General features: G+C 46.9%; 2 protein-coding genes across 2 annotated transcripts in view; both read left to right on the top strand.

The window, feature by feature from the left end:
• OS9 (OS9 endoplasmic reticulum lectin) overlaps positions 1-9072 on the top strand; it is a 30309-nt gene extending 21237 nt beyond the window's left edge. Inside the window, exons 12-15 of the mRNA XM_055003472.1 lie at positions 1143-1377; positions 3125-3292; positions 5779-5891; positions 7342-9072. Coding sequence (XP_054859447.1) covers positions 1143-1377; positions 3125-3292; positions 5779-5891; positions 7342-7482 — 657 coding nt within the window. The 3' untranslated portion in view covers positions 7483-9072. The remainder of the gene's footprint in view (positions 1-1142; positions 1378-3124; positions 3293-5778; positions 5892-7341) is intronic.
• Positions 9073-18962: 9890 nt separating this feature from the next.
• LOC129346406 (glycoprotein-N-acetylgalactosamine 3-beta-galactosyltransferase 1-A-like) lies at positions 18963-23465 on the top strand. Its single transcript, XM_055003759.1, has 3 exons — positions 18963-19167; positions 19992-20656; positions 22226-23465. Exons 1-3 carry the CDS (start codon positions 18963-18965, stop codon positions 22445-22447), a joined length of 1092 nt encoding a protein of 363 aa, XP_054859734.1. The 3' UTR covers positions 22448-23465.

Here is a 23465-nt window from a genome sequence, read left to right as displayed (position 1 = left end):
TGGACGTGAGAGAGACTAGAACTCATCTCTGTCTCCCATAATACTAGGTTCCCAATAATATTGATAAAGTTGCAGGCTGACAAAAAGATGTGCCACTGATGTGTGTGCAGCTGTGAGAATGTGGCCCACTTCTTTGAATGGAATCCATAAAACTGACCTTGGTTTCATCGGGGCAAGCACCACCCCTCAGGAGTCTTTCCCGTTGCACATTCTCAGGCATCTCCACTGCACGGGGCATCCCAGCAAGATTTTTAAATGATTTGGGGGATAAGTGAACTGATAGGAACAAGATGGTTCGCTTGAAGTTTATTCAGAAAGAAACAGACGGCTGAGGTAAATATTAACAAGAGCTGTGGGGAGGTACCAGTACATGGAGAAAATCCTTATAACATTTAAATACAGCATTCTGCTACAACTAAGCTTTACATTAGACCCTGCGAGGTATATCATAGTACTTCAGTCACATGGACAGGGTAACCTAAACCAAAAATGTGATGCGTCCTTTCATTCGTACTCCTTTCAGACTAACTTTTCTCTCTCACAGCTTCCAGCAGGTCAGTCTTGGCTCTCAAAACCTCCCATCAGATCCCAGGTTCTCCCATCCCTTTGCTCCTCTTGGCTTTTTCAGGGCCCCGCTCTCGCTGGCTCTTGTGTTGTTGGGTTACCTGGCAGGCCCAGAGCACCTGGCCAAGATTTTAACATAGGCCAAGGCAGAATGTTCCAGGGAGAAGTTATCCTTATATGTCTCATTCGATTTATATACCACCCTTCAGGACAACTTTACACCCACTCAGAGCGGTTTACAAAGTATGCCATTATTACCCCCACAACAATATCACCCTGTGAGGTGGCTGGGGCTGAGAGAGCTCCGAGAGAGCTGTGAGTGACCCACGGGCACCCAGCTGGCTTCAAGCGGTGGAGTGGGGAATCAAACCCGGTTCTCCAGATTAGAGTCCCGCTGCTCTTAACCACTATACCAAACTGGCTCTCAGTTCACCAATAACTTTAAAACCTCAGATACAGCAAATAGCCCAAACACCAGTAGTAAGGGTTCTTTTGACTTGGTGACGGAGCACTACTGTAATCTTAAATCACTTAATCTCTCCCAGAAATATGAACACGCAGTTTCTCCTTCTTGGCAGGTAGAGGATGAGCTGGAAACGGAAGGCCTGAAGGGTGAGTTTGATCGCAAGCAAGCCTCCAAGTCCTTGGCTTCCACCCTCAACAAGCTCATTGATAAGCTGGATCCTGGCAAGGACCCTAATAAAGGAGATAAGGAGCAAGAGCAGCCGCAGCCCGAGGAGGAGGAGGAGGAAGAGGTGCCGGTGGCCGGAGAAGGAGAGGCAGCTCAGGACAATACAGTTGCAGCAGCAGCAGGTCTGTTTGGGTGCTGATTGCTCTTAGGGTCTGTGCTGATCGTTCCAGAGGGCGAGCCGTTTTAAGTGTGCTGTAGCCAATGAAACAGAAGGCAAGCGGCCCATCAAATACTCGAATACTTTGTCCATCTTTAAGGTGCCACTTGACTCCCGTTTTTTATTTTGCTCTTAGGCTTGGAAACATTGAGAATCCCAGGGTCAGCCAGCAGGGGGTGGTGTTGAACTTTCTATCTACCTACCTATCTATCTACCTACCTATCTCAGATGTGTAGTCCGCCCTCCCCACGAGCAGGCTCAGGGAGGATAACAACATATTAAAAATATAATTTAAAAAAGTCAGACATTAAAAACAACACATTTGAAGCAGGATGGTGGACAGCCTTCACAGGGAGGGTTAAGATTTATACATCTCTTTTTTCCAGGCCGGCGGAGGCCCAGCCTCAGCCATATGCCTGGCGGAACAACTCTGTCTTGCAGGCCTGGCGGAAGGATAGTAGGTCCTGCCGGGTCCTGATTTCAGCAGACAGGGCGTTCCACCAGGTGGGAGCCAGGACCAAAAAGACCCTGGCTGTAGACGAGGCTCGGCGGGCCTCCTTGGGGCCAGGGACCACCACTAGCTGTTTGTCCCCTGATCGGAGTGTCCTCCGGGGAATATATATGGAGAGACAGTCCTGTTGATATGCTGGTCCCAGTCCGCAAAGGGGGCTTATAGGTCAACACCAGAACCTTGAATCTAAGGAGATGTGTTGGCTGACTTGCTGAAAGATAAGATGCAAGATGTTCAGGGATTATCCCGAGCAGCTGCAGGCTCGTGGCGCAGCTCGGAGACACGTGGGAACAGCTGGAGATGCGCAAGGCTGCAACTTCCCTAGGCGGAAATTGTCTGCTTTGCATACTCCTGGGTTCTGGCTCACTCCCTAGGGGGAAGAATCCAAACAGGACACTGGCGCTCTGGACATCCTATATGACTCTTCCCCTTGTCTTCTATATTTATTGGACACTTTCAAACCAATCTTTGTACCCATAAGGGATAGGGTCTTGTTTTTTCCTCTCCTCAGAATGCTCAATTTTGACCCTTGTGCAAAGTAATATGCCCACACACTGCTTGTGAGAAGTATGTAGGCTCGCAAAATTGGCACTGGCTTTTCCCCAGTACAGTGGTAATCTTATTTTTACCATGGCAGGGCATGGGGGCTCAGCCAAACACAGCCCACTAGCCATCAACCGTGAGCTTCTAAGTGCTTGACAGCCACCTGATTATAGTCCGAAGCAGGGGGGAAGGAACAGGAAATGTTCCGAGACCCGGTGGCTTTCAGCATGTGTCTGGAGTGAATTCTCTTTTGGTGGCTGCTTTTTTCCTCTCTTATCTGGGACCTCCTCTTGGCAAAGAAACCTCTGAACACTTTGAAAACCTTGCTTGTAATCAGATTATGTAAACCTACGTAACTCACATCATTGTGGGTGCAGAATTCCCTTTTTTGAGCAAACAGTACCTTGTTTTATTGTAGATGTTTATCACCTGTTTTTCTCCCCAGAGGGGGCCAAAAGTGGCTTAAAACAACATTCCCCCTTCTCCTGTTGCTTGTCCTGTCAACTCAGTTTGGTAGGTTAGGCTGAGAGCGAGCAACTGGCCCCGGATAACTTAGCAAGTTTCCATGGCAGAGCAGGGATTCGAACCTGGGTCTCCCAGATCCTAGTCCAGCACTCTTAACATTTTCCTCCATTGCCTATTGATGCTTCTGTGCCAGACGATGACTCGGATGGGCGTGTGAAAGTCAGAGTCACGAAAGTAAGGCCAGGGAGCGCTCTGCAGAAGGAGCTGCGAGTTCGAGAGATGAGCAGGGACAACCCACAGCTGCGCCACGTGGAGAGTGTCGTGAAGGACTTGTTGGAAAAGGAGGGCCTGAAAGCAGAAGGTAAAGTGGCCACAGATAGCAGGAGCTGTCTGGAGCCTTTCTGGTTTGGCTGCCGGTGTCTTTTCTGTTCCGGCGCATTCACAGGAGCAGGGCTTTTTTTCAGCCAGAACACGGTGGAACGGAGTTCCAGCACCTCTTGAAAATGGTCACATGGCCGGTGGCCTCGCCCCCTGATCTCCAGACAGAGAGGAGTTTAGATTGCCCTCCGCACAGCACGGAGGGCAATCTAAACTCCCCGCTGTCTGGAGATCAGGGGGCGGGGCCACCTGCCATGTGACCATTTTCGTCGAGGGCAATTAAACTTTTAAAAACTCCCTCCTTGTTCCAACTGTCCCGAAGTGACGTCATTGTGCCATCCTGAGTTCCACCACCTCTTTTCCCAGAAAAAAAGCCCTGCACGGGAGGAATGTATGAAAATATATATTAAGTAACTACAGGCCTGGAAATGGAAATTCCAAGAAGTCAAGGGCCGTCGTGGGCTAACAGTTGGACTTAATTTGATTTCTTCTTCCCAGGAGGGTTTTTGAGGTCAGACTTGTCCACTCTTGCTTATTTTGGAAGTGGCTGGACAGAGGCCACGGCTTAGTTAGAGAGGACTTACATCTATTAGGTTCAACCCTTGGTATCCTTTCTCCAGTGTAAGGAATCTTGGGCTGCAGAGTTGGGTGTGATCTCTGCTCGAGAGCCTAGAGAGCAGCTGCCAATATTAGCGTCCTGATTCTGTAAAAGGCAGGTTCTCGTATGCAGTTCCATGGTTTCCTCTGACTTCCAAAGTCCTTGCAGAACTTGTTTAATGGGGATAGATCAAGACGGGTAGCCGCGTTTGTCTGTCTGTAGCTGAAGAAGTGAGCTGTGGCTCATGAAAGCTCCTACCCTACCACTAATTTTGTTAGTCTTATAGGTGCTACTGGACTCTTGCTCTTTTCCCTTGTTTAATTGGGACAAACTGCTCATTTTAAAGAGGAAGCAATGCTTCCTTGTCAAAAGTAACTGCCAGCCTCAATTTAAAGAAAATCAATAGATTTTTCAAGCCTTCGGAGCCACTTTTAATTCTCTAATTCAGGTAGTTCTACTCATCAGTAAGACTTTTTTTAACCCATTGTCATTAAAATGAATTCAAACCATGTAAGTCCAGTAAAACTGACAATGGAAAGTTATTATAGTACAATCAAAAGCCCATCTAAAATCCTTGGATATTAGTTAGTATTTTTCAAAAACAATTGGAGTGAGAACATTGAGGGGTGGATTCTAGACACGTGATCTCCTAGGCTCTACTGAAAGCCATGCGCCGGAGCAGTGACATGGCAGTACGGTGCCCCTTGATGCATTCTTCGGTGCCCGCTTCCTCCCCCAAAGCTAGTTCTGGCTTTTCTTTATCTCAAAGCAGGGCTTCAGAAGAGCCCAAGAGGCATTGCCACAAGGCCCCAAGCCATGTAGATATTTGTTGGGCAAGAACTGGTTCCCATTCATTCCCAGTGGATTGTGAACAAAGTGGCTCAGCTTATGTACTAAGAGGTGAGGTGCCACGTTCTTCAGATCTAGCTGTTCTCCCTTAGTGAACAGTGTAGGGGCAATGCCTTTGATTAGAACTAAAACTTGATAAAGTTGTAACCAAAAAAAATGTTCAACAGAGCACTTCCCTTAAGGTACAGTTTATGCAAAACTATATGCAAGGAGAGAGCTGAGATACTGCTAGGTGTATCGGGAAACAGGAGGAGAAATCTCCAGTCTGCAGTTAACTGTAGCCCTTAAGATGATGGTGGGATGATGGTGTTACTTAGACTTCGGGTCACGCCATGCTAGGGTCACAATACACATATTTTTGCTGCACATGCTATCAGCTCAAAGAAGCAGTGAACACAATTGGTTATGCAGTTGTCTGCCGGCAGCCGGTGGGTTGGGTCCAGTGATTAACAAATGCAAGGATTATGTATCTTTCCTGCAGTTTTATTCCCTGGGGCCATGAAACTCATGTGGAATAATAGCTTCCTGGGTTGGTAGGATGCAGAGGGGGAAGGGGGCAATACTGCTTTTTACGCTAATGGAGAGAGGAGGACAGGACGTATTCGTCTCCTTCCTTTCCCCGCTGCAGCCTCTTGACCACATAAGTTAGCCCACATAGGTCCCACGATCCCCAGAATAAACTTGTTTGGAGGACAGGAGTGCAAGGAAAACCTGTGTCCAGCACCTTCTGCTGACAGATTGCTGGATCTAAGCCAGGGTTTCTCCATCCCAATGGCCTTTTGTTAAAGATACTGCAAGTCAGAGATGTGAACTGGTGGCTACTGTGCATACCGTGAAACATGGGCCAGAGTGAATTATTCCTGCAAGTTCTCCTGTGGCTCCATCTCTTGCCATTCCTTCTCTTAAGGCCAGAGTCTGTGTCTTTCGATAACTGTTTCCCTCGCCGTGCCTCCTTTCTCTGAAAGCGAATCCTGGACAGTTCAGGGAGCATCTAACAACTGGCTGACTCTATTATCTGGCAGGTAAAATTGAAATCAAGATAGTGACGACTGGTGGCCTCGGTGACGACGACGACACCCACTGGCTATCCGAAGAGGACACAAAGAACCTCAAGGACATTTTTCTCAACATTTTGGTGAGCATCTCCAGATGTGGCAATGATGTAAGAGACGGTCCTCATACCCTCACCTGGGCAGGTTTCCAAAATTAGGTCCTAGCCTTTACATCTGCTTGCAAATCCAGTTCTCTGACCTGAAACCCATCCTCTAGTCCAAGAAGTGTCATGGCTGGCAGTGAGGATCTCACTCCTTGGCATGTCATTCTTTGTTTTTGCATTTTATATCTTAAGAGGCAGCCCTGCCCTGAGGTCAGAATAGGCGTTTGTCTCAGGTGGATTTTGTGTCCCTTTAAAGGTGATGTGGATCTGGCCCCTAGGGCACATTGTCCTGTGGCAACACCCTGGCCTTAGTTGACTAAACTTAAAGGTTTGGCCAGCCAAAGTAGACTAGCTTCATTTTTTTATATGAAGATCCCAAATCTTCTTTCTCTCTTCTCCAACTCCCCATACGTGAATGTGAAATTTGATTGACACTTGAAGCAGAAGTTCCCACTTTCTTCCTGCTAAAATGGTATGGTAATTACTAGAAGTGTGCACCTGAAAAATATTTGGGTTTCCCCCTTCGGGTTTACCCGAAGTGGGAAAACAATTCAGGATAACCCGAAGTGATATGAATCGCTTCAGGAAGCTTTGCTTCGGGATGCCCGAATCGACTCGGCAATGCTGGGCTCGATTCGGGAATCCTGAATCTTTCTAAATCGGGCCCAATTTGGGTTAAAAACCTGAAGCACACATCCTTAGTATTATCTCACAACCAGTCTGGGTGATCTCTTGTCTCACATCCATCTCAGGTATCAAAATCAGGTTTGAGAACCCCTCGTGACTAGCAGGCCTTCAGCCCTCCCTCCCCTTGGCTAAAGGACAAGTTTCTCAGCCAATCCTGACTGACTTTTTTTGTTGTTCTTGTTCCCTGAGAAGAGAGACTGGCTGTTCTGAGACCCAAACAAGCAGCAGGGGTTTTTTTGTTTTGTTTTGTTTTTACAAAGTTTAGCCTGTGGCTGATGGGGTAAATCTTATAAACCTTGATGGGGTAAACCTAGATCATATCAAGCCTGAATTCTCCCTAGAAGCTAAAATGACAAGACTAAGACTATGGTAATTTGGTGACATCACGAGAAGACAAAATTCTCTGGAAAAGTCAATAATGCTAGGAAAAGCGGAAGGCAGTAGGAAAAGAGGAAGACCTAAAACGAGACGGCTTCACTCAATAAAAGAAGCCACGTTCTCCAGTCTGCAAGATCTGAGCAAGTCTGTTAATGACAGGACATTTTAGAGGTCTTTCCTTCATAGGGTCGCCAGGTCAGAGACGACGGCACATAACACACACACACACACACACACACACATCATGACTGAGTCAGAAGGAAGGTGCTTTCACCCCAAGCATCTAAATGTCTTTAAAGCTCATTTGCCACCACCACCCCCTCTCGAGCCGTAACAATGCTTTTATTTCTCGTCATCCCGTCAGATCCAGGGCACGCAAAGGGAAGCGCACAAAGAGCAGCAGCGTCAACGCCAGCTGGAAGACAACTACCGTTTTGTCTGGGGGCACAGCCAGGAAGAACTGCCGGCAACCGGCAGCGCCGATCCCGATGATGTGGACTTCTGAAAGACCGCGGCTACTCTCTTGCAGGACACGGCAGGCATTGTTCCTTTCCCTGGAGGATTGCTGCGTTTGCGTAGAGACAGTCTCGATGGAATCCATGCAAAGAAGCAGGGGGACCGTGAGGGGACATTGCTCCTTGCTCCCAGGCGTGGGCCGTCTCCTGAGATGGCCTTCTGTCCCACGTGAGGCTGTTTTGTGCCCTCCGCTGCTGCTCTTGTCCCATCCTGATGGCTTTCCCTTGACTCACAGTGGCAGCCATTTCCTCTGGACTGAAACTTTTTAAGTACCTTCCTCTGCCAAGCAAAGCCCGGGCCTCCTGCAGGCTGGCTCTGCTTGGCATTAGGAATGCACAAGCCAGGTTGACCCACCTGGCCGGGAATTTTGAGTGACCCTTCCCCCCTCCAGAAAGCCTCTCTACCTGAAACTGCTCGAGGCAAGTGGCACGCGAAAGGGGGAGCCACCTGTGGACAAGGCCATGCGCATCCGTCTTGAGTCCGGGTGGAAAGCTGGGACCAGCACTCTCCCTTTCCTCAAATCTCTCGTGTGCATGGAGGAAAATTCGCCCCCTTCAGGCTTGTGTGATTACAGCGTCACTTTGTGTGCCTTGAACTGTCGCAGCTGCTGGAGACGGTGATGGTGGGGGAACGGAGGAGACGGTACTTCCCTTGTTTTCCTTTGTGCTTATCCAGCATCTCCTCCTTTCAAACAAAGCATAGTTCTGCTCCTCCCTGTATTTTACTTTCAGGCTGCCTTAAAACCTTTGTGCAGCGTTGGGCTTACCCAAACCCAGCAGATTGAGTACCATTCGAAGGGTGGGGGAGTAGAGTCGGCCGATCTGTCTCGTCGTGGCCAGTCGTCTCTGGCTGCGTTTTCAGTTATACTAGGGGTCCTAGACCTAGGAGTGTGTGGACTGCATTAAAAGAAAACAAAAAAATACAGCTTTGCCCGTAGTCCGTGCGGCAGAGCCATGTGTAGAGAGCTGGCTGTGTTTTACTTCTGTGAAGTCTCTCAAACTGCAGGCCTGGCTGGGGGTGTCTCTGGCAGAGAGATGAAGAAGACAATCTACTTCAAACGCTGAATAATCAGTGCTACTTAACGGGTGATTTGGAGGCAGAGAGTTCTGCCCAGGGACAAGGTGGGGCACGAACAACGCGACCACCTCCTTGGCATACATTGACTCGTCCTTTTTTTTCTATCAATAAATCCAGCTTAACCCAGTCTGGATTTCTGTGTCTGCTGCTTGTTTCATTGGGTGTTACGTGTGACCTAAGAGTATCATATTGAGTGATTCCGCACACGTCAGATAATGCGCTTCCAATCCTCTTTATAGATCATTTGAAACGGGTTTTTTTGTGTGCAGAACGAAAAATCCACCTCCAACGATTGATAAAGTGCATTATCCAACGTGTGCGGAATCAACCATTATCCCAATAGTGAAATAGGTAGATGCATAATTCGTTTTCTTTAATAAACCAGTATGCGTTGATGTACAAGTATGCCGTAGGGATGGGAGATCACTTGAAGATTCTACCAACTGTCTGGTTTTTAACAGGTTTACTTAGTTGGTTAAATAAAGTTTTATACATTGCAACACTTCCTTGGAGGGGCCTTATTTCGGACCTTGCTGGGGCGGTAAGAGTTTCTTGTACAAGTCAAAATGAAGGGCCGGAATGTCCCAGTTTCAAAATTGAATCGTGAAACGAATGCAGGAGCATATATTGGGAGATCCAGAAAGGAAAATCTTAGGGGGTGAGTAAGAAGAAATTATTTTATTTGCTAGAAGAAAAACCAATTCCATTGCCCAAGAAGCACTGAAGAAAACATGCACTCGTGTGTGCCACGCGCATCCCTTTCCCACAGGCAGAGTTAACACTAAGGACTTCGGAGCCAATCGGTTGCATGATGAGTGTAGAAACACTTGCCATTAAGGAAATGCCCACCTCACTGCCTGGCTTGCCTGCGTGGCCTCTGTGCGATAAAAGCCGAAACTAAATACACAAACTTATCATTGGGGGGAAAAGTCATTGTTGCCTTGCTTCCCGGATTTCGCTCGGTGTTCCGGAAGCTGCTTTAACAAGCCAAACCAGCAATTTCTGTGTGTATTATTGGCTCTTCTTTTGTAGTTATGCACACCTCTAGTGCTTCCCACTTCCAACCATGCCAGGTGGTCCAGAATTTCATAATTCATGATATCCAGCAAAACCCACAGAGATATATTTCTCCAGTCTCTTTCTACTGGTAAAGATCGTTTACAAACACAGGCTGTGTTCCTAAGGGGAGTGGTTTTTTGCTCATAAAAGCTAGTTCTAGAAGTTTCCAAATGGCTGTTCTGTGCAGGCACAAAGCTAATCAATGTGAATGAACAGGTGACAGCTTTACGAGCAGCGGTTTAAGGTAAGACTAAGGATTAAGGATGTGAGGGGTGGAGTAGGGAAACATAACCTTACTTACCATTTATTTGCTTTATTCATTTTTTTCCTGACCTTCCAAAGCATTCAAGGTGGAATATACTGTGGTTTCCTCACATGCACACTTTTTGAAATTTAAAACACCAGGAGATTATGCTGATTTGAGGTGGGAGGAATTGGCTCAGCTGGGTTTTTGAATACTGGAGTTACTTGACTGGATTTTGCTGCCCAAATTTCTTTCAGTAATTATAGCTGGAAATTCTCTGGAAAAGTCAATAATGCTAGGAGAAGTAGAAGGAAGTAAAAAAAGAGGAAGACCTGAAACGAGATGGCTGGACTCAATAAAAGAAGCCACGTCCTCCAATTTGCAGGATCTGAGCAAGTCTGTTAATGATAGGACGTTTTGGAGATCTTTCATTCTTGGGTTACAATACGATGGAGATGACTTGATGGCACACAACACACAATTATTGTTAGCCCTGACCAGATTGCCCAGGTGAGCCTGATCCCGTCCGATCTCATGAAGCTAAGCAGGGTCGGCCTTGGTTAGTAATTGGATGGGAGACCTCCAGCAAAGACCAGAGTTGCAGAGGCGGTCAATGGCAAACCACTTCTGTTTGTCTCTTGCCATGAAAACCCCACCAGGGGTCACCATAAGTCAACTCTGACTTGAGGGCACCACACACACACAATTATAGCTCGTGTCATTTTCATGTAGAAAGCATGCTTTAAACTGAGCAGCCAGTTCATGAGTACTTGGCATCAGGCTGTTGAGATTTGCCTGGACACACCAATTCAATTCACATAAGTGGTGCATGTGAAATGGTGGGGGTTCGTGGTAGGCCTGACAACATCAGTGGAGCCGAAAGAGCAGAAGAAGAACATGGTGGAGCAATAGCAGCTGTAGGAAGTGTTTTCCCACTTGCTTCCCTATGTGGCCTGTCTTGGGCTCCACCGACTAGCTATATCCTGTCCTCAGAATTTTTGGAATCAAAGACCCGTGGTTCTTTAATCCCACTGCAAGGTCTGACACAATCCCTTTGCAAAAATTAAGCCTGTCTCGGTGTGATCATCGCCTTGAGTTACGTAGGAGAAAGCAAAATGTAAATGGCATGCAATCTGTTCTTGTGCCTGTCTTTCAATTTAGAACTATTCCCCCCCCCCCACCCCAGTTGAGAATGTCTGGTTCCATAACTAAAGGAAACCAGGTGGTTTGGTGGAGGGAGGAATCACAGCAGGTTATAATGCCATAGAGCCCACCCTCCAAAGCAGCCATTTTCTCCAGGGGAACTGACCTCTGTGACCTGGAGATCAGCTGTAAATTCAAGTTCAAGTTAGCCTTTATTGGCATATATCAACAACTCAAGTTATCCACAAGAAAGACAAAGTTAAAAGGATACCACATTACAAATACATAAATACAATTATAGCTTATTTCTGTGAGATCAGTTGTAATTCCGGGAGATCTCCAGCCCCCACCTGGAAGTTAGCAACCCGGCAAATGTCATGCAGGCATGAGCCTGCCCTTGTCTCAGTGCCTTCGGCTTGTGTCCTCCCCTGCGCACTCGCTTCTTATCTTTCCTCCTGAAGATCCCCCCTGTATTCCAGATTACAGCCGCATAGTCTGTCTAGACCGGAGAGAAGACAGCCGGCCTTAAGCCCCCTCCCCGTGTTAATTTCAAAGCCTGGCGAGAAGGGAGGGGGAGGGAGAATCCGCCAACCAGGAAAGAGCTTGCAGCGCTCCAGCCAATGAGCGCGCTCGGAGAGCTTAGAATGGCTACATTGCAGCTTCTCGCTTCCACTTTAGAATGTTCCGTACAGGCGAAGCGGAGCGGCAGCCCGGCGAGCCATTGGCGCCCCCCAGAAGATCTAGAAAGGTAATGCAAAATCGAGCCCCGATACTGATCACTCCCCCAGCCCCTACGTGACAGCGGGGTTCTCCCTGGCCCATTCCTGTGTCCCGGAGGCTTCCCCCGTCCCTGTCAGCATTGCTTGGAGGGGATCCAAATCCTCTTTGGAAGAGCCGGTTATCTTCGGTGCCCCCCCGCCCCCTCATCAGCTCCTGCTCCATCTTTATATTTTCAGCCATGCAGCCCTCTCTGTCTCCCTCCCCCCCATCAACACCACCGTATCTGCATTCCTTGCAAATTGCATCCCCCCCCACACACACACACCTCACGTTTGCCATCTCTCCTTCCTCCAGTTCACATCCCTCCCCTAAGAGGAGTAAATCTCTTTCCTCCCTCCCTCTCCTCCGTTTTGCTGTCGGTTGGAGCCCCCCCCCCCAAGCCCTCCCACCACTCCTTTGGAATCTGGTTTTAGCAAACTTAGGTGAGCTGGGGAATTAATTCTCTTTTTAAATGCCTTGTCACGGTCCATTCTTTCTGGTCCTAACAGCATAAAAAAAGAGACTTGCCACTGCAAAACCTGGGTTTGTTCTCCCATCCCCTAAATCTGACCCAGTTTCCTGTGGGAGAAAGGGGGTCTCTGGGGCCATTTTGCTTGGCAGACCAGTTCCGTGGGGACCTGAATTTCAGTGTAGATTCACACACACACAGCAGTTTCCACCTTGCAAGAACAGGTCTACAAATAGGAGATGGGGTGTATTTTTTAGTGTACCCCCTGCAATAAGCTAGGACAGGCTGCTGCCGAAGACTCAGTGGGGTAGATGTGAGAAGCGTTATAATCAGTGTTGCCTTCCGACTCCCAATAATAATGCTGAATGGAGAACCTGGAGAATCTGCAATGTCTCGCAAGCTGTGTTTAAAAGACTACTGCTTTAGACAGGGCTGCATGTCACAGGCAAGAGAGCTGCAGAATCCTCCCTGTAGCCCACTGCTATGACTACCCCAAAACCTGCACATTGGGTTGACTGCGAGTAGCCCAGCGCTGCCCGACGGTCCTTGTTTTAAGAGGTCAGCAGTACAATGCTATACAGAGCTACCCCATTGCTTTCGGTGGGCTTAGGTTGGAGTCACTCTGCGTTGGATTGCATGGGAAAGTATGTTTGTGTTCAGCCTGCTCCCATGAAGTGCTGGAGCAGGAAAGGTAGAAGGTGCTATCCGGGTCTGGATCATTTATAGATGGAGCTTTGAAGAACCAGCGTGGTGCAGTGGACAGAGTGTTGAAGTAGGGTCTGAGAGGCCCAGATCTGAATCCCTGCTCTACCAAGAATAGTAAAGAGTCCAGTAGCACCTTAAAGACTAACCAACTTTATTGTAGCGTAAGCTTTCGAGAACCACAGCTCTCTTCGTCAGATGCATAACCAACTTTATTGTAGCATAGACTTTCAAGGACCACAGCTCTCTTCATCAGATGCAACTTTATTGTAGCCTAAGCTTTTGAGGGCCACAGCTCTCTTTGTTAGATGCATGTTGCATATGACGAAGAGCACTGTGGTTCTCGAAAGCTTATGCTACAGTGAAGGTTAGTCTTTAAGGTGCTGCTGGACTCTTTACGATTCAGCTACTACAGACTAACACGGCGAACTCCTCTGCTCTACCAAGGTGTCCTGTTGAAACTGTCACTCCCTCTCAGCCTAACCTACCTTGCAGGGTTGTTGTTGAGAGTATAAAATGGAAGAGGGGAGAATGATGTTGGAAGCCACTTTGGGTCCTTATTGTGGAGGAAAGCAGAATATAAGTATTTTCAACAGGGGTGGACTGGGAAGAAAAATGGCCCTGGACAACAGCAATGCCTCCCCCCAGCCCCTCTGGCTCCACAAAGGAGGGAGGGAGAAAAAGCCAACCCACTATCCCTGCACTTCACACAGTTTGGCAGTGTTCTGCCACACCTGGGCACGGCTACCTGTATGCTATGCCCAGCTCTGCAGGGCTGGATGTATCTGCACAGAGTTTGTCCAGGCTGGGTGTGGCATCTTCCCCAGGTCAGGCCCAGCTTGTGTAGGCTGGGTACAGCCTTTTGCAGTGGGTTGGACATGACCCAAGAAGGGGGAAGCAGGCCATCAGCCCACTGGGAAAGTCCTTAGTAGCGATAACAGCTAGTCCTTCCCTGATCTTAAATAAGTTAAAAAGGGGGAATCTATGCCATCCCTTGTCTTGGAGGAAAAGTCAGATTCACAGCTTAGGAGTACTACTTGAAGCAGCGGTCACTTTAGAAAGCCAGGTGGCTGCAATGGCTTGGAGTGCGTTTGCCCAGCTTTGGACGGCACATCAGCTTGAGTCCATTCCTGGTTCAGTCAGATCTAGCCACAGTGATCCACACTTTACTTACATCTCGACTGGACTGTTGCAATGCGCTCTACTTAGGGCTGACCTTGAAGAGCGTTTGGAAGCTGCAGCTGGTGCGGAACGCTGCAGATAGACTGCTGGTTGGGTCAGCTATCGGGAACATGTAACCCCAATATTGCAGCATCTATACGGGCTACCGATCTGCTCAGCCCAATTCAAGGTGCTGGTTCTATCCTTTAAATCCTTACATGAATCTTCGGATACAGGATAGCCGAAGGATCATCTTCCCCCATATGTTCCTGCCCTGGAGTTAAGATCACAAAGAGAGGCCCTCTTGACAATTGGTGGATCTTTTCAGGAGAGGGCCTTTTCAGTGGTAGCCCCACAATTGTGGAATTGTGTGCCTGGCCCACTTACTCTCTTGCTTCAGGAGGCAACTGAAGACTGTTTTATTTAGGACAGCTATTTAATGTATTTCAACTATCTTTTGACTCCATTTTAACCATTTTTTTAAAAAAAATATTTATATTGTTTATATTTTACAACATAAGCTACCTTGAGAGAAAAGGCAGCTAGTACATGTTCGTTCGTTCGTTCGTTCGTTCGTTCGTTCGTTCGTTCGTTCGTTCGTCGTTCGTTCGCTCGCTCGCTCGCTCGCTCGCTTGCTTGCTTGTTTGTTTGTTATTGGAGACCCTATGCAAATTATTATTGAAGGAAAGGAAGAAGTTTTGGACATGTAAAACAAAATGGAAAAAAGTACTAAGCTAACAGATCTCAGAAGATTTCTGGTTTGATCTGTATAAGGATATTTATGGGGGCGGGGGGGGGTTGCAATCAAATCAAATCAAATCAAATCAAAAGCCAGCATAGAAGAGGAAGTGTTAGAAATTATATGAAGGGCTTGTTTGTTTTAAGGTGTTGCATGCTTGATAAAGTTTCTGGTTATAAAGAGATATGAGTTGTTGATTTGCCCTGTAATTTCTTAGAATCGCTTAGTACTATGTTTTTCTGTAATATACATGTGGCGAGTAATATTTTTCTGTCATATGCATGTATATTTCCACTTTTTCTTATAACAAATTTTATTTTTAAAAAATGGATTTCAGCAGGCAGGTAAGATAGAAGGAGAAGGAGAATGCTGCGCGATCTCTCAGGTTACCAAGAACAGGTTATCCAGACTTTATCAAGCCTCCAGTTTCAACCATTAACATTCATTAAAATCTCTTTGTAAACATGCATTGAAGGGGGAAGGGAAGGGGACAGAGAGCTGAACATAGCCGTTGTAAAGTTTGTATCCTTTTATCACCTTGACCAGGCAGTTAAAATATTAAGGAGTCATTGATCTGTAGTAAGTTTTCTTATATATATCAAGACTCGATCATTCTCTGTTGCTCTCACCTGGCTTTCAGTTGGATTGAGGTGGGGGGGGGGTCCTCTCAGTTGCTATGGAAACCTCTCTCTGTGATGCGCTTTGCCAGTTGCAAAGGAGGAGCAAAAGCTATTGGAGGGCTGGGATTAAAACCTAGGTTATCACCCAGTACACTTTTTTCTTTTGATTTCAGGATGTTCCGGTCTGACCAGATGCTTCACATCCATCTCTGTAAGTGAAGGTGCCCCTGTTTCAAGACCCTAGTCTGTCCCTCGCAGGGGGAAGTGTGGGTTTGGGATAGGTGTGGCTTTGCCAAATCCAAGGAAGGTTTCGAGAGGGCTCACAGTTGCCCTGCCAAAGAAGCAGACACACGCTCTCTCAAGATATTCAGACCAATTGCCCCTTCTCTGAATGTCTTGTGTTGGCCATGGGACAAAAATCCAGTACGGCCAAGGTTTGCATGGGGCACAGGTGTAGCTGCTGCCTGCCCCTGTAAGGGACACATCTTTTTTTTTTAAAGTCACTTTCATATCACTAGATCAATATACCATTGTATTAACAGATGCAGCAGGTTCTCTGAATTCCCAGCTTTCATTTTTTAAAGAGACAGATCTCTAGGCCTTTCTCTTACGGAGATATAAGGGAAAAGGCATAAACCCACAATGGAAGAGGTTACAGACTTACTGTTTTGTTAAAAAAAAAAAACAAAAGCTGGGAATTCAGAGAACTTACTGCATCTATTATTACAGTGCTAAAAATTGCAAAAAGTCCTGGTGGTCTAGCGGGGGGAGGGGGTCACTTTGGGCACCAAAGAAAGTGGCTGGTAGGGATGTTAGATTTGGTGTATCTGGTTTTAAAAAAATACCTGTTATCTGGGCATATTCAGATATGTCTGTCTTATTTGGGTGTGTTTGAACAAACCAATATTTACATTCCTGAGTTATCCAGATACGTTTGGGATTATCTGGGGTTTGCATTTTAAAAGTTAGAGCAACTTGTCCCCCTTTCTAGTTTCCCAGGCTACAAGATGAGAGGGAGGGGAGACAGAATATTGTGTGTTTGTGTCAGTGTGTGTTTGTGTCAGTGTGTGTTTGTGTCAGTGCTTCTTGCTTGCCATATACCATTGCCAGGTCTAGCTGGCTGCCTTAGTACTTACTGACTTACCAGTTTGGGTGCTGAGATTCTCTGGTTCTGCATTGGTTCTGCTGGGATTCTCTGGTTTGACAGTGGTTCTGTTGGGTTTTATTGGTTTTATTTGCATTGGAAGGCTTGGCCAGTGTGGTTGCCCTTGTGTGTTTGGCTAAGGCTCTTTTGTAGGCTTCTGTATTTGACCTGGAGAAAGCACTGGATAATGTTTTCCCCCATAGATTATAAGGGCAAAGAGGCCCTCGTCTGGGGACACCAGATCAGAGCCAATAGAACTGGACCCCTTCACCCAAACATCGTGAAACTTTTGGAGTCTTTCGCAGACAGGCAGGGCTAGATTTCCTGCAATTGCAGTGTAGTTTTCTTGAAAAACAGCCTGTCCAGCCTTCTGGAAAGATCCCCCCATAGGGATTTATTTATTTACATTTATTTATTCCGATTTGTTTTGATTTCCAAATAAAACCCAAATCCGAATACTATGCTGGTGTTTTTGGACCTGAATATATATGGCATTTCAGATACCGGACTCCAAAAAATACCAGTTTTTATTGCACACCCCACACATATGGGAGAAAATGAACCAACTCCACAACTGTAAAAGTGCAGAGGAAGGGCAGATTTATGGAAGAACCAGACGCAAACTACTTCCAGTGATTGTGGACTGACTGCTAAGAAAAATCTGGAATGCAGAAAGGCCGGTCGATTCCAAGTCAGAAAACAAGAACCTGTCATGTGTATGTCTGTTTTCCCCCTCCACTTTTCCTGGTGGCCACCAGAAGTCCTGCTACCTCCCCAGTTATAGAAATAACACTTCATTCTTGCTCTAAAATGAGCTAGGTTCTACTCTTCCCCCAATATTAATCCCCTAGTGTAGTAGAATTTTTCAATTGTGCCAGCTGCTGGCTGCCTTTCTTGTCCTTTGGGCATCTCGTTTGCCCGCTCCTCGCGCTATTAGTTCTCTAAGCCCCCTGAGACCAAGAGTTTAATTAGCAATCACTTTGATCTGGTGAATAATAGATGGGGCTGGCTTTTAAATACTGCTGTCACTGCCGCAGCCACAGCTCCCTACCCAGCAATTTGCAGCACAGAATCTCTTGGGCTGTGCAGCCTCTCTGGCCATGGAGCAGACAAGAGCACAGGAGTCATATTAAACTGTGATTTGTACTTCCTACCCGTGAGGTATCTGGTCAAGGATTCAGGGACAGGCTGAGCCCAAAAAGCTGCAAAGAAGATTGTAGGGGAGAAAAATGAGATTTGTAGATTGTGCGGGGGCAATGACGGGGCCGGGTTTTAAGGGTCACGGATTGGACCGCCTCAGGTGCTAACTTCTATGAATGTTCTGTGCAAGAGATTGAGCCAACCAGGGCATTATTTCTCGACTGGGGGGGGGAGCCTGTGCTTCCCCCCCATGCAGAGAGCAGGGATTGAATGGAATAATGTGCTTCAGGGCCCTTACAAGGCTGAAGGAACCACAAATTGGTTCATATTACCTGAGGTTAATGGACAACCAAGAAGGCACGGGCACCCTTCTGACTTTTGACCCTGTCTCGTGCATCAGCATTTGTGATTATGAAAGAAATGATAATTCTCCCTAGAAGCTAAAATGACAAAACTGAGGCTATCGTACTTTGGTGACATCGTGAGAAGACAAGATTCACTGGAAAAGTCAATAATGCTAGGAAAAGCAGAAGGCAGTAGGAAAAGAGGAAGACCTAAAATGAGATGGTTTGACTCAATAAAAGAAGCCACGTCCTCCAGTTTGCAGGATCTGAGGAAGTCTGTTAATTATAGGATGTTTTGGAGGTCTTTCCTTCATCTGGTTGCCGTAGGTCGGAGGTGACTTGACAGCACATAACACACACACACACATGTTATTTATTTTCCTGTCATGAAATGTTTCAACTGCCCATTTCCAAACATAAAGCTTCTATCAAAGGGGCAGGACATTTTTTGCCTACCCCATAGCTCTAATTTACCCTAGACCTCAGGGCTAAACTTCTTTGCAGCTCTGGTTGTAGAATGAGCAAAACTAATCGTATGGATTTTTACAGGAATTGTAAATGGCTTTGGGGGAGCCCTTTAGCTCCAAGGCATTATTCATGCCATTAAATAAAGAGCCGATGTCTCCCGATACCCAGCTACGTTCGGCCTTCTGTTTCAGATTTGCTTCGGCCTATCTGGTTACTATGGTGACCGAACCAGCTAGAGTTGATGAACTGCCAAATTGCTGGGTTCCTGCTGGGAATGCAGCTGTAATATCTTTAGCGCAGGCTCCTCACCCGTTCTTTCTTCTCTTTCCAATACAGGCTATGTGAAGCACATCCTTCTTGGATTCCCCCACCCTTGATTGTCCGGTGGCAGCCAGGTGGCATGGGGTTCCTGGGCTCCAAGAGCTCCCTGTTGGCTTTCCACCTGGGCCTCATTGCTGGCTTCATCAGCACCTTCTACCTTGTCAGCAATGTGATATTGGAAGGGCCTCCCCGTCCCAGCACTCAGTCACCACATGGCTTCAGGGATTCTGAGTGGATTGTGGAGAAACTGGCTCTCTTCCGTGTGGCACACCCACATCTGGCAGGTAAGGGAGACAGAGCGGTGCAGGTGAGTTCCAAAATGTTGCCTGCATCTGCTAATGGATAAGGATGTGGCTGCAGGGCCATGTTTTGGAGACTGGTCAGATCTCCTAGTGGGAGAATGGATCTACCTTGGAAGCAGCATGGTGCAGTGGTCAGAATGCTGAATTAGGACTAGAGATGGGCACCAACAGGAAAAACGGCAGTTCGTTGCGGTTCGTGGTTCGTCACATTTCACAAACCACAAACCGGCATGAAATTGCCAAGTTCATGAACCGGTTTGTAGATATGTCACTTCCGGGGCAGCAGAAGGTCTGCAGAAAGCCCCCCCCCCACCGTTGCCTAGGAAACTGATTGATTGGTGCCAGGCTGCCTGCAGTGACGAACCGAAAAACAAAACAGACGAACCGCTCTAAAATCATAGCGGTCCGTCACTGTTCATCAGAAAGTGAGCTCCAATGAACTGCTGGTTCACGAATTTAAAAAAACGGCCCAGTTTGTGACAAACTTCGGTTCATATTTAGGTTCGTGCCCATCTCTAACTAGTACCAAAGGGATTCAGTTCAAATCCCCAACTTGCCATGAAGCTCCCCATCGGCCAGTTGCTCTCTCAGCCTAACCTTCCTCAGAGTGTTATTGGGAGGATAAAATAGAAGAGGGGAAATCCACGTGTATAGTTCTGAGCTCTTTGAAGGAATGGCGAGATTTAAAAAAAGAAGATAAGCAGATATCCTTGAGGCTCCTCAAACTCTTTCTCCATTAGGATTATGCAAACAGATGGAAGAGTCTGAAATGGAGAACTGTAACTCTGTGACCTTTTCTTCCTCAGGTGAGGAGAGCAGCACGGCCGATGAGCTGTATGATAAAGTACGGATCCTCTGCTGGGTGATGACTGGTCCCAAAAATTTGGAGACAAAGGCTCGCCACGTCAAGGCCACCTGGTCTCGCCATTGCAACATGGTCCTCTTCATGAGCTCGGTGCAAGATGAAAACTTCCCCACTGTAGGGCTAGAAACCAAGGAAGGTCGGGACCAACTGTACTGGAAAACTATCCGGGCGTTCCAGTATGTCCACAAGCACCATTTGGAGCAGGCGGACTGGTTCCTCAAAGCTGATGACGACACCTTTGTGGTGCTGGACAATCTACGGTGGCTCCTTTCCAACTACACTCCCGACAAGCCCATCTATTTTGGCAAGCGCTTCCGGCCCTTTGCGAAGCAAGGCTACATGAGTGGGGGTGCCGGCTACGTTTTGAGCAAGGAGGCCCTGCGGCGCTTTGTGGCTGGCTTCGACACCAAGGTGTGCAGCCACACCACCTCCGTGGAGGACCTTGCCCTGGGCCAGTGCATGGAGAAGATGGGTGTGGTGGCAGGGGACTCCCGCGACACAGAGGGGAGAGAGACCTTCCATCCTTTTGTACCGGAGTCCCACCTGACCGAGAAGTTCTCAAAAAGTTTTTGGTACTGGAACTATTGTTATTACCCCATTGTGGAGGTATGTGGCAACATCCAGCTTAGAAGCTTTTTTTTTCATGACCTACCAAAGGTGAGGGAGGGGAGAAACACCAAAACATTTCTTAAGTATGGGGATCAACTGAACACTGCTCCCCAAAAGATGGTGCCCGTTCCTTAGAAGGTGCTTCCTCTCCAACAGGAGCTCCTGAACTGAAGCATAGATTTATTTATTATTATTATTATTTATTTACATTATTTATAGCCCGTCTTTCTTACTGAGACTCAAGACGGATTCCACTGTGTGAGTCAGTACAGTTAATATCAAAGACATTTCAATCAACAAGGCAATGGGGTATATCAAAACAAATTTGCAAGGTTTAAAAGAAGCAGAGCTAGAGAAATGCTGAAACAGAGTACGAGCAATTCTAAGCCTAACATATTAAGCAAAACAGAAACTTATAGAGCAAAACAAGCTTATAGCAACAGACAGTACATAATAGCAAAGGCTATAGAACCTAGTCCTTTACTAAATGTATCTCTTGGAGACCACGTCCTTACAGAATAGTCCTCCGATCCGAGTAAAAAGTCCTCCTGAATGATTCAGTTTTGAGATATTTCTATGTTTAAAGGGAGGCTTACTGAAAAACCCCACCAAATTTTCCTGGGTCTTCTATTTTATTTTATTTTATTTTATTTTATTTTATTTTTTATTTTATTTACCTTCTTATCTCCACAGAGGTCACTAGTATGTTCCTACATACATGTTACTGGCTTTGCATTTGTCTATCATGTGCTTTTGATTGCTACGTGTCATAACAAACTGTGTCATAAAAAACTGTGTTATAACAAACTGTGTCCTCGCATGAGAAGACGCTATCTTCTGTGTTTTTTCGGCAACATTCCACAGTGTTCCGGATGAAGGTGAGTAGTGTGGAAACGGCCCTTGTGTTCCTGTACACACTTCTGGTTGGTTTGCACCATTTATGTTGGAAGGTAGGAGAAGATGACATAACTATTCTGTTGGATCAGTCCAAAGATTCCCTCTTACCCAGCATACTGTTTTACCCATAGCTAGCTGGATGCCTCTGGGAATAAGGTTGCCCTGTTCTATGGGCCACAGTCCGTAGTGGGTTATAAAAAATTGGGAGACTCACACATTATGCACTGTGCCACAAGAGTCCATTTAAGTGTTCTGGGATGGACACATTGCAACGGCAAAACTCCTGGAGCTCCCTGAGAATCAGAGCTGGCGTTGAGTGCCCCAGTGGAATTAAGCGATTAGATTAATTTGGAGTTTAGCTAATGCTTGCTGAGCTGCTAAGAATGAGAACCAACGGGATTGTTTCCTTCCTGGGAAGTTTGGTCCCAGGTGACTCTTGTCGAGGGCTTTCCAGTACACCTCTTGCTGTGAAATAAGTATATCTTCTGGAGAATTTCTTACATGCTCTAAATTGAAAGGGCAGCTTTTGGTATTTCTTAAAAATGGAAGTGGGACATTGGAACACACCAGCCTGGTATCCGTTCAGTTTACTACACAAAGGAGCATAACAAGGTGGCTCTTTCAGTGTTGGAACCTGAAGTTAACTGTGGTCTTTCTTGTACTCTTCAGGGTCCACAGTGCTGCTCTGACCTGGCTATCTCCTTCCACTATGTGAACTCAGAGTTGATGTACACCCTGGAATATCTGACCTACCACCTCCGTGCCTATGGATATCGCCACCGCTACCATCCTCCTTTGCCCGAGAATGCCGCTCATCTCCAGCCCCACCCACAAGGAGATCCCCTGGAGAGGACGAATAATACCACACTGCAGACTGAGAAGAAAATGTAGAGATACGTGCTTGGCCGAGGGCTCCAGGGCCCTCGCTTCCCGAGTCTTGCTTTCGACCATGCAAGTGCCTCAGTACCACGTAGGCCTGTCTGTTCCATCTCCGTCGCGACCCTCGGGCTATTTCTCCATGGGGAACCACCACAGAAAAAATGGAGCCAAATAAGTCACACGACCATATAGTCTTTCTTTGTTCCTGAGAATGCAAGCATGTATCACCTAGACAGGGTACTTGTGGTGGCAGCCATTTTAGACCGGTGTGTGCCGAGAAGTTAAGAATGAGAGAGTTGTATGTGGCAGTCATAAGAGTGCAAATTGTTTGGTTTTATTATAGGAGAGGTACCTCAGGTATCTTGCAACCGTAAATGATGCTGCGTGCCATAGACACTGGGTTAAAAGGAAGGAGAATAAACAATAGCTGTCAGGGGTTGGGGGAAATGTCTCACCGACCTTCACAGTGGATTAAAAGAAAGGGATGATTCCTATGGTTGTTTGGTGTTCCCCATGCGCCTACTGAGGCTTTCGCCAATCATCTTTCCATAACCACTAAACTGCAACCACATGATATCAGAGTCATGTGACAGGAAGAAGGAAGCCAGAGTTATGAGCTCACTGGTGTCAAAGTGAGGAGGACCATAGGTAGCAGAGCAAGAGAGACCTATGGAAGCTGTAAAATGGCTCATGGCTTAGCAAACGGGGATATGCCACCCACGACAGGGTCCCAATCCACAGACTGAAGATCATGGCATTATGGTGATGGCGGTAAATGCCTTTTGTCGCACTGATCTGTTGATGAATATTTCTTCATAGCTTTGGTCCGTTTCCTATCAGGAAGAATAGAAAGGGAGCCAAATGCATGTACGAGCTTTTCCATTCACTTTGACCTAGGCGTGACTCTGCCCTCATGTGCTGCCTATGTGCTAGGAAAGTGAACATATGTGCATTCCACATATACAACAGTTACGCATGGGCGTTCAGACCACTTTCAGGTCCAAGCTTCGAATGCTTGGTTTCCTCCATG

The sequence above is a fragment of the Eublepharis macularius genome, chromosome 19 (assembly GCF_028583425.1).
Source record: "Eublepharis macularius isolate TG4126 chromosome 19, MPM_Emac_v1.0, whole genome shotgun sequence".
Classification (NCBI taxonomy): domain Eukaryota; kingdom Metazoa; phylum Chordata; class Lepidosauria; order Squamata; family Eublepharidae; genus Eublepharis; species Eublepharis macularius.
The sequence above is the reverse complement of the archived record's forward strand: the minus strand, read 5'-3'. Positions and strand labels throughout refer to the sequence as shown.

Bases quoted from the DNA above. Each gene is read 5' to 3' on its own strand.
- LOC129346406 (XM_055003759.1), top strand. From the start codon at position 18,963: ATGGGGTTCCTGGGCTCCAAGAGCTCCCTGTTGGCTTTCCACCTGGGC. The intron at 19,168-19,991 runs GTAAGGGAGACA...TTTCTTCCTCAG, and splicing joins GGCACACCCACATCTGGCAG to GTGAGGAGAGCAGCACGGCC. The intron at 20,657-22,225 runs GTATGTGGCAAC...TGTACTCTTCAG, and splicing joins GTTATTACCCCATTGTGGAG to GGTCCACAGTGCTGCTCTGA.